Source organism: Zingiber officinale, chromosome 2A (genome assembly GCF_018446385.1).
Source record: "Zingiber officinale cultivar Zhangliang chromosome 2A, Zo_v1.1, whole genome shotgun sequence".
In the NCBI taxonomy this organism is placed as follows: Eukaryota; Viridiplantae; Streptophyta; class Magnoliopsida; order Zingiberales; family Zingiberaceae; genus Zingiber; species Zingiber officinale.
Genome location: NC_055988.1, coordinates 144,035,533 through 144,049,688, shown reverse-complemented (window position 1 = coordinate 144,049,688; position 14,156 = coordinate 144,035,533). Strand labels below are relative to the sequence as shown.

Below are 14,156 nucleotides of genomic sequence, written 5' to 3'. Positions count from 1 at the left end.
AAGGAAGATTTTAATTTTTAATAAAACTTTCCTTTTATGAAACCATGTTCATGATTTTAAAAGAGAGTTTTAAAATTAAAATTTTCCTATTATAGTTTCTACAAAAGATTAAGAAAAAATTTGATATCTTTCCTTATTTGTAGATTGAGAGGAAGATTTTAATTTTATAGATAACTTTCCTTTTTGGAAATCATTCATGTTTTAATAGAGAGATTTTAATTTATAAAAGTTTCCTTTTATAACCAACCATGAAGGAAATTTTAATAGAGAAATTTTTATTAAAAATTTCCGGAAGCAAATTAGGAAGTTTTAATTCTTGTGTTATTAAAACTTTCCTTGCTTGGAGCTATGAGATGACCGACCACTTTAATTTAAGAAAAGGAAATTATTTTTAATTAATTAAATTTTCCTTTCCATGGCAAAGAAAATAAAGAAATTTTTATTAAAACTTTCCTTATTTGCCAAGACCAAGGATTATAAAAGAGAGGGAGGGGGTGCCTTCATGAGATACAACTCTCTTCTATTTTTCCTCTCTTTTCCTCCTTGGTGGTGGCCGGCCCTAGCATCTTCTCCTCCTTTTCTTCCTCCTTTGTGGCTGAACCTCATCAATCTCAAGGAGCTTGGTTTGGTGGCCGGATCTAGCTTGGAGAAGAAGAAGAGAAAGGAGGATTTTGTTTCCTAGTTTTCCTTGGAGCTTGGTTGGTGGCCGAGACTTGTTTTTCTTAGAGAAAGTTGCTTGGCCGAAACTTGGTAGAAGGAAGAAGAAGGGCTTGGTTGGTTCCCATCTCGGTAGATCATCGCACACACAACGTCCGAGATTAGAAGAGGAATAGGATAGAAGACCAAGAGGTTGTTGCTTACAAAGAAAGGTATAACTAGTAATTCTATTCCGCATCATACTAGTTTTCTTTGTATAGATTTGAAATACCAAATACAAGAGGATAGAGATTCTAGATTTTCGGATTTGTAATTCGAAGTTGTGTTTCTTTTATTTTATTTGTCGATCTTGTGATTCGATTGTTCTTTTTGGTTAAACTTAAGGTTATATAAGGAAATTAAATATTGAATTTCGTTAAGAGGCTTTGTCAAGGTAGTGGTGGATATTCTCATACCCAAGAAGGTCATGTGTCTCGCCATGTTTGATCTGGGAGCCGATTTCCGAAATTAATATTTAATTAAATTTGTAACCTAGGTGGATTTGGATCTATAATGTTAAGTATTGTTTGCAATCCATGTCTAAACCACTAAGAACAGATAAGTTAAATTTGGAATCAATAATGTTAAGTTTCGTTTGCGATTCCGAATTTAATTTCTAAAGAACACAATAGGTTGTTAGGAAAGGTTCGACACTTGTACAAAATTTTGTACAATGGAACCAGTATGATCTTCCTAGGATCAACTAACATGTGGGTCAAGTGCGGAGATAGCAGCCAACGTGGAGGTCAAAGCCAAGGTGGTTAATGCCAGAGAACCAAAGGGCTCACGAAAGGTGCCCGAGCGGAGGTCTGCTGCAGTTGTCGATCGAGCATGAAGTGTCCGATCGACAAGTGGCTTGTCCGAGCGGAACGCTCGGACAACCAAGAGCACTACGACCAGAACATCAAATGTGCATCATGAAGTGGAAGAACACTAAGTCAACCAGAGCGCTCGTCCGGTCGGGCGAAAATAATCAACTAGGCTAAAGGATTATGGAGAAGATTGACTGAGGTCGACCAAACAGGGATCCTTGGCTGAGCGGCTCCCCCGCTCGACCAAATAGTGGAACCCCTTTTATATCTCTTTGGGAGATAATGCAGCCGACAACAAGGCATGGACAACAGGCGGATCATACTTTGGAAGCTTTTACTGTCGCATCAGGGATTTACATACACTGTTAAGGTATGGTGTCAGAGACGCTTTCCTGATAGGTTCTTTCATAAGATAGTTAAGGAAGTGGACCCATGCCTTGAGGAACGTGCACATCACCCACTGGGGCGCTATATAAAGGGGGTCCATGCATCAGCGGAAGTATGCATTATTCACTATTCACACTTGTGTTTATTGTTCCTCGACTTCTTTTTATTTTTCCAGTGACTGACTTGAGCGTCGAAGGGGCAACGTCGTGTTGGAGTTGCAAGGTTACAAATATAGTCCCACATTGAAACACATGGGAAAGACCATGGGTTTATAAAAGAAAAGATATCTCTATTAGCGTGAGGCCTTTTAGGTAGAGCCCAAGAGCAAAACCATGAGGGCTTAGGCCCAAAGTGGACAATATCATACCATTATAGAGATATCTAAATTCTTTTCGATCCTACAATTAATATTAGAACTCGGACTGCCAGAAGGTTTAACCGCCAACTGTGCACAACAGTTATGGTCTGATTGAACCATGTGGGTACAATATTGATCTCGAACAAAGAAAGTGGGGGCTCTTATGTTTGGATCAAGAGGACCAGACACTAGGCAGGAAGTCCTAGTTGCGGCTAAGCAAGAAAGTCCTAGCAGATCGGGTGGACCGAGGGGCAAGAAGACCTGGTGGGTCGAGGATCGGACGTGGGAAGTCTGTGGTCCTTTGTTTGAGAGGGGGAATTATTGAGGTTGCAATGTTACAAACATAGTCCCACATTGAAAACACATGCAAAAGATCATGAGTTTATAAGAGAAAAGATATCTCCATTGGCGTGAGGCCTTTTGGGTAAGAGCCCAAGAGCAAAACCATGAGGGCTTAGGCCCAAAGTGGTCAATATCATACCATTGTGGAGATATCTAAATTCTTTTCGATTCTACATGCCGGGGACCCCTTCCCTGGTTTGGTACTGACGTTTCTTGTGTTGCAGAGTGGAGCAAGGTTTACAAGCAGTCAACCCAGAAGTCACATCCCCAACCAACCTTCTTTGGAGTATTTGTTATCATGATATGAATTTATATATATGATTATGTGCATTTAGATTTATATATGAATATTTATTTCTATTATTGTGTCTATATTTTGTTTAGATTATGTTTTGTTTAGATTGTGTTGTTTCTGGTGGTGTAATTTTCCTAGGTCAAGGTTGACCAGTTTAACTAAGCTTTAGTTGACTCAAGTTTGAGTCTTGATGTTTGAGTTTTGATTTTTGACTATATATGGAGATTGTAGTTGTAATTGTCCGTGTGTGGAGATTGGTAATGTAAGTCAAGGTTGACCGGATACTTGATTAAAAAATCCTAACTAGAGATTAGGCAAGGGCAAGTCCAACGAGAAGGTTGGCAGAAGACGAAATCCAGGTGGGTCAGTGTTGATTGGACACTTGGTGTTGAAAGTCCTGTTGAGTGAAGCTAGGTAAATGGAAAGTCCTAGTGAGTGAAGTTAGACAGATAGAAAATCCTGTTGAGTGAAGTCATGTGAAAGTCTTGGTGAGTGAAGCCAGGTAGAAAGACTTCTTTGAAGTAGAAGAAGGAAGCAGGAGAAATTAGAATGCCAAACAAACACATAGAAACTTGTAAATCAGGTGTATTGAAGGGCTGGTCGAGATGAACTTTTATAGAGTGTGGATGATGCCTTCTATAGCCTTGAAGATGCCTTCTATAGGTAAAATTTTATCCTGACAAACACTGCTCCTTATCGTTGATGAAGTCTGATTTTATTCGATACAAGACGCCTTCCAAGCCTTCAAAGGTGCCTTCCATGAACAGTACTCAAGGCGCCTTCAAAGTTCCTGAAGGCGCCTTGGGTATTGTTCACCCGAGACACTTTGTGCTCCATGTGCTCTGCAAAATGTGTTAGTCCAAACTAAAACATCTAACCTGGAAAATAAAGTTAGCTCAATAATAATAAGCAGTAATAATTAGTTTCTATCCTTCTAAGATCAGGAACTAGTCAATGTCTCAATTTAGGAATCCAAAATAAACCTAAACTGAACCAGCGCCTAAAGCCTAAACTTGGACTCGTCCTCACCGGAACTCTCTCCTCCGGTGACTTACCTTTATTTTCCAACTTGCAGTTAATTAACTAGCCTTTCAACCCACCAGGTCTTCTCGCTAGTTGTCAGATCTGTAGACCCAACTAGACTTCGCCAGCTGTCAGCCCCAATGGACCCAACTGGACCTCCCGCCAGATATCAGGTCTGCCCTTTGATCTATCTAGACTTTGCACCAACTATCGGGTCCTCAGACGTAATTGGGTTTCATCTTGGTGTCAGGTTCCCTAGATCCGTTAATCTCTGCATGCTCGGTGAATGCATTAGATCACAAAAACACCTAACTTAACTCGTCATTCATTAAAAGCTGAGTTTGACCGTTAGTGCAAATTGCACCAACAGTTTTAACAACCCTGAGGTACTCATTATAATGATTAGCAGAAACTTCGTACGCTAATTGACGAATAGACGTTGTACATTTATGAAGTGGCGACAAACTTTTTTTTTCGTCGCTTCAATCTTTCATTGAAAATATTCAGAATAATTTTTAAGGCATTGATTATGCGAAGGAATAATCCTCTTTGTATTCAGAATTAATGTCAGAATATGTCATCGGGATATACTGGCTCATCAGAGAAGTAATCATTGAAAGGATGAGTGTGTCCAATTTCACGGTCATGGTTTAAATACCTTCTGTTTTTTTTATTTCGTCGAAAAACTTTGAACTCTTTGATGTACTATTTGTCATTACTCGTATAGCCAGAGTATTATTTGTTCATTTATATTTTCTATCAATGTATTTTTTTTTTAGAATTCATGGATCATAAATCGATCTAGACTTTAAAATATTTGGAATAAATAAAGATATTTGCATGATTGAAAAGAGGAAATGTTAAAAAGGAAGAAAGAAGAAATCGAGAAGCGAGGGGGGGGGGAGAAAATGATAAAATGAATGAATAAATAAAAAAAAAATTTAGTTGTTGAATAACAGCCTCTTTAAAGTTAAAAATTAAAAATTAGTTATTTAAAAAAATTAGTCGTCGAATAACAGCCTCTTTAAAACGTTACTATTTTTATTTTTTAAAACAGAAATTATAATTAAAAATTAATTTTAATAATTAAAAAAAAAGAAAAAAAAAAACAAGGAGAGCCTCCCTAAATAAGAGCCGCTTCCCGTGAGAAAAACAAATGATAGGAGCTTGCTCATCACTGCCCCCATCAGTAATTATGAGAACTCCCATTAGCTCTTTATTTAGATGGAGCGAGAGAAAGTTCATTAACGGAAGGAAAAATGAGAGAAAGTAAAATATTTAATTTTTCCTTGTTTGAGAGGGAGGGATGGTTAACGTAACATGTGTTATTTTATTTGGGAGGAAAGGAAAGGGAATGAACATCAAATAGATAAAGTTACAAAAATATCCCTACTTTTTAAATTAGAAAATTTTCATAATATTAATATTTATTTTATAAATATAAATTAGATATTTTTAATAATAAAATTAATTTTTTATATTATCATTTAAATTAGTTATTTTTTTAAATAAAAAATTAATTTTTTAAACTATTCATAACAAATAATAAATTACCGATAATCAAGTAATTAAATGAAAAATAATGGAAATAATGATTTTAGAAACTTTAAATAAAAAAATTTGAAAGATAACGCTAATAACGAGAATTCCTATTCTTTAAAAACTTATTAAATTTTGATAGAAAATTTAAAAAAGTAGATATCCTTTTAAATTTTGACGACAAAAATGATTTCTTTCTTCAATTTAGTTAGAAGTGTCGAATCCCCTCCTCTAATAATCTGGCAGTAAGCGAACTGTGAAAAAGACGAGGAAATTGAACTCCGACGACATAGCAAAATTAGAAATTGGAACATTTCTTAAACTATTAAGAACAAGGATAAAATTGGAATAAAAAATCTTTTATTTTCCCTTTCCCTTCCTTACACCCCAATTGTGGGTGTAAGAAAATCTTTCTTTCCATGGATAACGAAGGTTAAAGTTTACCCTTTCTTACCTTTCCTTCCCTTTCCTCACTCCTTCCCAAAAGAGGTTCAAAGTTTTCCTTCCCTTTATTTCCCCTTTCTTCCCCTTCCCTCACCTCCTCCCAAACAGACCATAGGATGCGCTCGGTGGGCGTCTAATCTACAGCCAAATTTTAAAAAATAAAATATATTTTTTTATATTTATATATTTTTTATGAACCATTAGAGCATCTGTAACACTCATTATTCCACCTATTAATAACACCGAATGATGTTAATCAACGTTATGGAAGAGTGTTATAACATCCCTCCGCTTGAATGCGTTCAAGCAATGTGGGGTGGGCGGCTGGGTGGGCCAGCCGCCCACCCCCACGTGTTTTTTTTTAAATTTTATTTATTAAAAAAATTAAAATTTAAAATTAATAATGGGAAATTTTATTTTATTTAATAAATATATTAAAAATTTATTTTTTTGAAAAATAGTAAAATTATTTTTTAAAAGTTAGATTATTATTAAAAAAATAATAATATTTTAAATATTTTAAATATATTTTAAATATATTTTAAATATATTTATTTAATATGGTATAATTTTAAGATAATTGAGTAGACGGTGGAACCCATAAATAATGAGTATTAACGTTAAAAGGAATATGAGTGAAAGAGATAGGTTGTTATGATAGTGGACTCCATATTTTTTAAAATGAAATGATAAGGGTTATATAAAAAAAAATATGGAACCGCCACATCAGCGGCTCCTAGAGCCGATCCCACAGATATAGAGGTAGGTAAATGTATGTACACAGCTGAAAGCGTACAGCCGGGATGCTAACCCCAGACAATGACACCCTGAGGATCAAACTCTGGACCTTTCGGCCACGAAATCATGCGCCTCCAGTTGTGATACGCCCTGGAGACAATGATAAGGGTTATATGTGGCAAAAAAGGTGATTCGCTCGCCCCCAGCGCCCCCGCCAACCCGTCCCTAGGCCAACACGGAGGAGATAAATCACGGGTGACTACTAGCCATTTGTGCAAATGGCCAAGACATGGGGGAGGTTATGCTTGGTCACGCCGAGTTTCGACCCCAAGACCTCATGTAGCAACACCCCATGCCTTAACCATCGCACCGCCGCGAGGGGACAAAAAAATTAAACCAAACTGTATGGGTAAACTTTTCATAGTGACCGACACCACTGTCGAAACGACCCCTTATCAGAAATCCCTGAAGGGATTTTTGGGTGAACGGTACCACTTAATTTATAAGAGCCTGTGTAGGGGGGTGCTCGAAGCTGGCACCTCAGTGAAAGGGTAAAACGTCATAACCAGAGCACCCCTAGTTCGATTGTTAAAACTGTATGGGTAAACTTTTTATAGTAACCGACACCACCGCCGAAACGGTCTCTTATCAGAAACCCCTGAAGAGATTTTTAGATGAACGATATCATTTAATTGATAAAAGCCTGTATAGAGGATGTTCAAACCTGATACCTCAATTAAAAAATATAATGTCATAATCAGAGTACCCTTGATTTAATTGTGATAAGGGTTATATAACATGTATGCATTGTGGATGTTCGTACGCAATCCATCTTGAATGGGACTGTATTAAGAATTTCTCAGACCGTCTAGATGGCAGACCGATCCAGTCTGCCCCGTCAGATGCTTTCTGATGAATCGGTCTGTTGCTCAGAGCAGCTGATTGATCCTCCATATTACCCAATTAAAAGAAAAACCCTAAAGACTCGGCGGTTAATCAAATGCTCTAATAAACCCCCGAAACAAAACCCCAATGGCATCCCTCCACTGCCTCCCTCACCAACTCCTCCAATCAGATGCTCCCATCTGTCTCCCGTCCATTATCACACTTGAACGCCCTCCTTAATATTATAACCTCCAAATATATCCACTAAAGACAAAGTAGCGACCACTCCGAGGTCCAAATCGTGCTCGCTGCTCCCCCGATCCCCATCACTCCGTGCCGCCTTACCCTCCTCCGGCGGCCCACCTCACCTCCATTCCTCCTCCTCCCGTTCCACTTAAATACCCCACCCACTCAACTCGGAGGAAGAGGAAGAGGAAGAAGAAGAGAAACCAGCTGCCATGGCAGGCCTAGGCGTTCTCTTGGAAGCCCAGCAGCCTCACCGCTCCCCCGCCCAAATCATCTCCAAGACTTCCTTCCTCAGCAGCCACGGGGCCGGCGGCGGCGCGTTCTTGGAACGCTGTTTCCTTTGCAGGAGGAAGCTTCAGCAAGGGAAGGACATCTACATGTACAGGTGAGTGGAAAGTAGTCAGTAAAGCTCTGGCTTTTATTTTCTTCCTTTTTTAGTCGAGCCATATATTGTGGCTTTTGGCAGAGGAGATCGAGGTTTCTGCAGCGAGGAGTGCCGCCGTCGGCAGATGTTTATGGACGAGGAGACCGGCGGGAGGAGGAATTCCATCCGGGATTGAACAGCGCAAGAGCAAATTTCCTCCCTTTTTTGTGTGTTTCATGGAAAAAAAAAGAGACTCGTTTTTGCTTTTGTTTTTGGTGTAAAAACTTGTTCTTTTAGATCAAAACTAGTTTTTTATGATCATTTCGTACGGAAATTTGGTAGGAAATCTGAGATCTGCATTTTTGTGTTGATAATACAGAGTTTTACGATAAGATCAGTATCAGTAAGAACTGGAGCAAAATAAAAAAAAAATATATATATATATATATATATACATATTTAATGAGAGGGGAGACTGTATATTCCTCTGTATATTTATTATTTTATAAATAATAAATGTGCAAAGAAGAATAAAAATCCACTCATTCATGTTGATGAGGAGTCTGAGTACAGATTTCATAGAGCTGCTTCACGCAGTGTTCTACAATTTCTATATTAAAAAATATTGAAAGAAATATTTATCTAAGGTTCTCGTATCAAAAATATTCTAAGAAAATATTTATTTAAATAATTCTTACTGATTATGTCTCAAGACTATGAAATGGTGTGTTAGCTCTAATGGGTGATTGATCGATTGAGATATAAAAGAAACTTTTAAATGATCCCATGCATAGTTAGACAAGTCAATAAAACGTCAGTGATCTAAAATCGGGATGAGAATTCTTTGTTAGAACCTTTGATGCTCAAGTCAGTCTCCTCTCTTGAAAAGTGAAAGAAAAACAATAGTCAAAAGTATAATAAAGTAGGACTTCAGATGTAAATATTCTGACATAACCTCCACGATCATGATGTGATCCTCGGTTTGTTAGAATTTGTTAGGTGATGAAAGAAAGTACAATTTGCGTGGCATACAATAATCTTTCGAGAAATCTTTTTTCTACCTCAGATATACCTTTTTTGTAGTTTATGACTTGGGCCCTTGATGAAATATCCGATTGAGTGTATTATTGTAATTGATTAATTAATGAAAAAGTTTCAAGGGAATATTCCTCGACAAGTTTGTCAGGCTTTTCTAATGTTATCAACTGCTTGTCTGTTGAATATATCTCAGCCGGTCACTAAGTCGGTCATATATTGAAAATACCTTCTGTTGAATATATCTTGGCTGGTCATTAAGTCGGTCGTATATTGAACATACCTTCTGTTAAATATATCTCGACCAGTCATTAACCCGGTAGTATATTTAGAATACCTTCTGTTGAATATATCTCGACCGATCATTAAGCCGATTATATATTGAGAATACCTTATGTTGAATATATCTCCACCGTTCATTAAGCTGGTTGTATATTGAGAATATATCTCGACCGGTCATTAAGCCGATCGTATGTTGAGAGTTTTATAAGACTGAGTATCTTTAAGCTCGTTTGAGCTTTGCCTGGTCAAGCACACACAGGAAGTCTTATGTTTAATTGGCCTTTGCTAAGAGTTTTATAAGGCTGAGTACCCTTAAGCTCACTCAGGCTTTGCTCAGTCGAACGCACACGGACAACTTTATGTTTGATCGGTCTTCGCCTGACCAATCATATGCTAAGAATTTTATAAGACTGAGTACCCTTAAGCTCACCCAAGCTTTGCCTGGTCGAACGCACATAGGCAACCTTATGTTCTCTCAGCTTCCACTCGGCCGATGATATGCTAAGAGTTTTATAAGGCTGAGTACCCTTAAACTCGCCTGGGCTTTGCCCAGTCGAACGCACATAGGCAACCTTATGTTCGCTCGACCTTCACTCGACTAATCGTATGCTAAGAGTTATATAAGGCTGAGTACCCTTAAGCTCGCCCGGGCTTTACCCGGTCGAACACACATAGGCGTCCTTATGTTCGATCGGTCTTCGCCCGATCGATCGTATGCTAAGAGTTTTATAAGGCTGAGTACCCTTAAGCTCGACCGAACTTTGCTCAGTCAAACGCACACAGACAACCTTATGTTCGCTCGGCCTTCACTCGAGCATCCTGCTAAGGAAATGCTTGGGCACGCTTCCAGGATTTTAATGTGGGGCGATCAGTTGAATCAGGTAACAAACATTACCCTATCATAACCTTGATCGCCACCTTACCTTAATTTTAATATCCATGTCATATTCTAAGTCCGTTCGTCATAACCCGTATCACTTACCAAAAATATTTTAACAGTCAAAATTAGTCTAACTTTAGTGTTAGTTAAAGTCATTTTAATATTAATTAAAATTATTCTTATTTACTTATACAACAAAGGTTAAATAAATCTATATCATTATACGGATTTAAACTCTTACATCTTGACCCAAAAAAAAAAAAACCTTGGGATCTAGCTCCCGTTTACTACAAGAGAAATCAATCTTCAAATTTTATGTTAGATGAACTTTAAATATTAATATTTATGCGATACGATATTCCTTATCTATTGTTACATTAAACACTACAATTAAGCTATCTATAATGGACCCTTCCTCCAATGTCACTTGTACAATAATGTCACTGAATGGCCCCATATTCCATACAAAACCTTATCCATGGCTAAAGTCATGACATGGAGACAAAGAAACTCACTAGTGAAAGCAACACCGCGACTTGTCTAATTTAGTGTCCATCTTGGCATATGCCTCCTTTTTCGGAAGAAGAATAAAGCAAGAAAAGGATAGAGAACAATTAATACTCGTTGCCTTCTTGAAGACTCTTATGAGATCCAATTTAGAATAGTAATAATAATAATTATTATTATCATCATCCACACAAGGTCTAAAGTTTCGTTTTCCTTTTGTCTTTGAAGGGAATTTGATACGGAGCGGTTTCGAGGGAAATATGGGGCTCTTAATCTTAATTCTAATATGAGTGTGTTGAATGTGAGAATGAAGCAATATTTTTGTTTATTATGGACATAAATGATTTATTAAATTAATTTCTATAATTATGTTACTTAAGTGATTTGGTGAGTTTGGAAACAAGTTAATAGATTGTGTGGGATGGAAAGGATAGAAGTAAGTATGGGTGTGCAACTACTCGATTAAATCGAAAAAAATGGTCTGAATCAATTTATTTCAGAAATTAGGTTCGGTCAATTTGAAAATTTAGTTTTAATTTTTAAAAATATTGGTTAATTTGATTTGATTTCGATTCTTAGGTTACCAAATTTGGTTAACTAAATTATTAAAAAAATTGAATTTTATTTATTAGGCTTTATATATAATTTATAATATTTTTTAAACTTTTTATATTTAATATTGTTTGTATTTTTTGTTATTTTAAGGATGAATTATAATAAAAATATTAAATTTTAATTATTAATTTTGTATATATTTTGTTATTATTTTTAAACAAATTTGATTACTTCAGTGTTAATCAAAGATTTTTAATTTGGTTCGGTTAATTCAGCTTTAGTAAAACTTCGATTCGGTTCGGTTAGTTAAAATTAAATCAGTTAAATCAATTTTCGATTAATTCAGTTCGATTATTGACCGAATTAACTGAATGTACACCCCTAAAAGCAAGAGGACAAAGATCTATAAAAAAAATGATAATCCCAGTTAGTCTCATTAACTATCCCTGGGGTGACCGGCCCGACCCCACAAAAGTTTCCCACCGACCACCAAAGGACAAAGATCTATAAGGTTACTCATGTGGTAGTCATATGATCTATGCACGTGCCAATCATACCATTGGATGTCATTGTTGGAATTTAATAGATGGATTGACAGTGTTGATCCAACAACTGGGTCCGATTAATCAGCTTGATGATGAGTCGTTAACTCAAATCAGTGGAGCTCGTATGTTGACATTAGACCTTGTTTCTTTTATACTCTCAATATACCATTTTGGTTATCGAGGCATCGCTTCAGGTAATAGACGTACCCTTCTTGGTATCATCATTACAGACTTAATCTCATCAGTTGTCGAGTTATCCATTCGGATATCGACACATCCCTCCGGCAAGCTTATCCCTATGGATAAGAGTACTAAGGTTGAGGTGAAAGTTAGACCTATTGGTGCAATCATCCTAAGGTCAAGGTTGACCAAATTGACTAAGTTCAGATTGACTTGACCTTGACTTAGGATATTCGACAATATGTGAGAAAGAAGTCAAGTAGATCAAGGGACGATCAAATACTAGACTGAAAAAGTCCTAACAGGAGGTTAGGTAACAGGAAGTCCTAATTGGAGGTTAGGCAACAGGAAGTTCTAACTGGAGGTTAAGCAATAAGAAATCCTAACTAGAGGTTAGGCAATATGAAGTTCTAACTAGAGGTTATGCGATAGAAAGTCCTAGCGAGGTTAGGCGGTGGAAGACCTAGTTGAGAACTAGACAATGGAAGTCCTAACAGGGTTAGGCGATGGAAGACTTAGTTGGAAATTATGCAATGGAAGTCCTAGCGGGGATAGGCAAGGGAAAAGTCCAATTGTGTCAAAGGTTGACCGAACACTTGGTAGAGAAGCCCTGGCATGTCAAGGTTGATTGGATGCTAGGCAATGGAAAGTCCCAACAGGTTACGGATGACTAGATGTTGGGCAACATAAGTCCTGGTATGTTGAGGTTAATCGGATATCAAGCAAGACATGATTTTAGTCATGAAAAGATGAAATTAGGGTTAGCAATCGATTGGTGGGATTCACAAATCAATGGGCAAACCCTAAACCCGAAAATTTGGGTTTTGCTGCTGAAATCAATTAGCTTAATTGATTAAGCAGCGCCAATCGATTAGCAAGTATCGTCAATCAATTGGGAGTTGGTTTCACAAAGCATAGTAAGTGCTGGAATCGATTGGAGTAATTTATTTAGCGTGGCCTAATCAATTTAGGCAATCGATTAGCATTGTTTTCTCTGCGAATAGAAAGGTTTTGAATCAATTTAGGTTGGAATCAATTGAGCAATTGATTTAGCAGGGGTTAATTGATTGAGGTAATCAATTGGAAGCTCTTCGAGAGAGAATATAAAGCTTTGAGCAATTGATTGGATTAATCGATTAGAAGTTGTCAATTGATTGATATGACTCACCAATCGATTGGTAGGATGAAAAGAGTCAATCTGCAAGTTTAAATGGTTGGATCCTACATGACAATCGATTAGAGCAAGGCTAATCAATTGGGAGTCATTTTCTAGCCTGAAGGCAATCCTAGAAAAGGGGGTTTCGTGGAGTTTCTTTGAAACCGGTTCTTGAGGTTTTGGTGATAAGTGTTATTGAACTTTCCAAGCATTAAGAGGCTAACCAAAATAAGAAAAGGACAAGCAAAGCAAGATTCATTGTTGTAAAGTCATTTTTGATATCATTTGTAATAATGTTTGTGTTTCTTGTTGTATTATCTCACTGTATTATCGCATTCGAATTTCTTTGAGGTTTCTCTGCCTCCAAGAAGGAGGCTTCCATAGTGAATCTATGAGGGAGAGTCGGCTCAAGGAGGTGGATATCAAGTAAAATCCAAATGTTAGCATTGTGGAGTCTTTGCTTCAAGTTTCCGTTGCAACATTAAGTTCAAAGAAGTGAACGAAGCTATTTACTCCCCTCTAACTCATATGTATCCTAACAAGTGGTATTAGTTCGAGGTCGCTCTTCACCGGACTAATCGTCAGAAGGAGCAAAGAGCTAGAGGAAGAAGAAGAGCCCTAAGTTTTAATAAGTAAAAGACTTATCATCAAAGGAACTCAAGTTCGAAAATGAATTTCTGAGATGGATTAGGATTTGACATCCGAGCGCCTCCATCATTCAGAATGAGAAGCTTCGATATTTGGAAATCAAGATTGGAAATATTCTTGATGATGGACATAGAGCAATAGTTTTCTCTCATGGAAGGATTTAAAGCTCCTAAAGACAAAAAAATAAGAACCTCTTCGGAAGAACAAATGGACCAAAAGAGTAAATCAAGAGATTCGAG

At 37.1% G+C, this 14,156-nt stretch overlaps 1 protein-coding gene across 1 annotated transcript; it reads left to right on the top strand.

Moving 5' to 3' along the window:
• Positions 1–7,805: 7,805 nt before the first annotated feature.
• Positions 7,806–8,450, top strand: LOC122040110 (FCS-Like Zinc finger 15-like). Its single transcript, XM_042599471.1, has 2 exons — positions 7,806–8,150; positions 8,232–8,450. Exons 1-2 carry the CDS (start codon positions 7,978–7,980, stop codon positions 8,323–8,325), a joined length of 267 nt encoding a protein of 88 aa, XP_042455405.1. The 5' UTR covers positions 7,806–7,977; the 3' UTR covers positions 8,326–8,450.
• Positions 8,451–14,156: the final 5,706 nt, after the last annotated feature.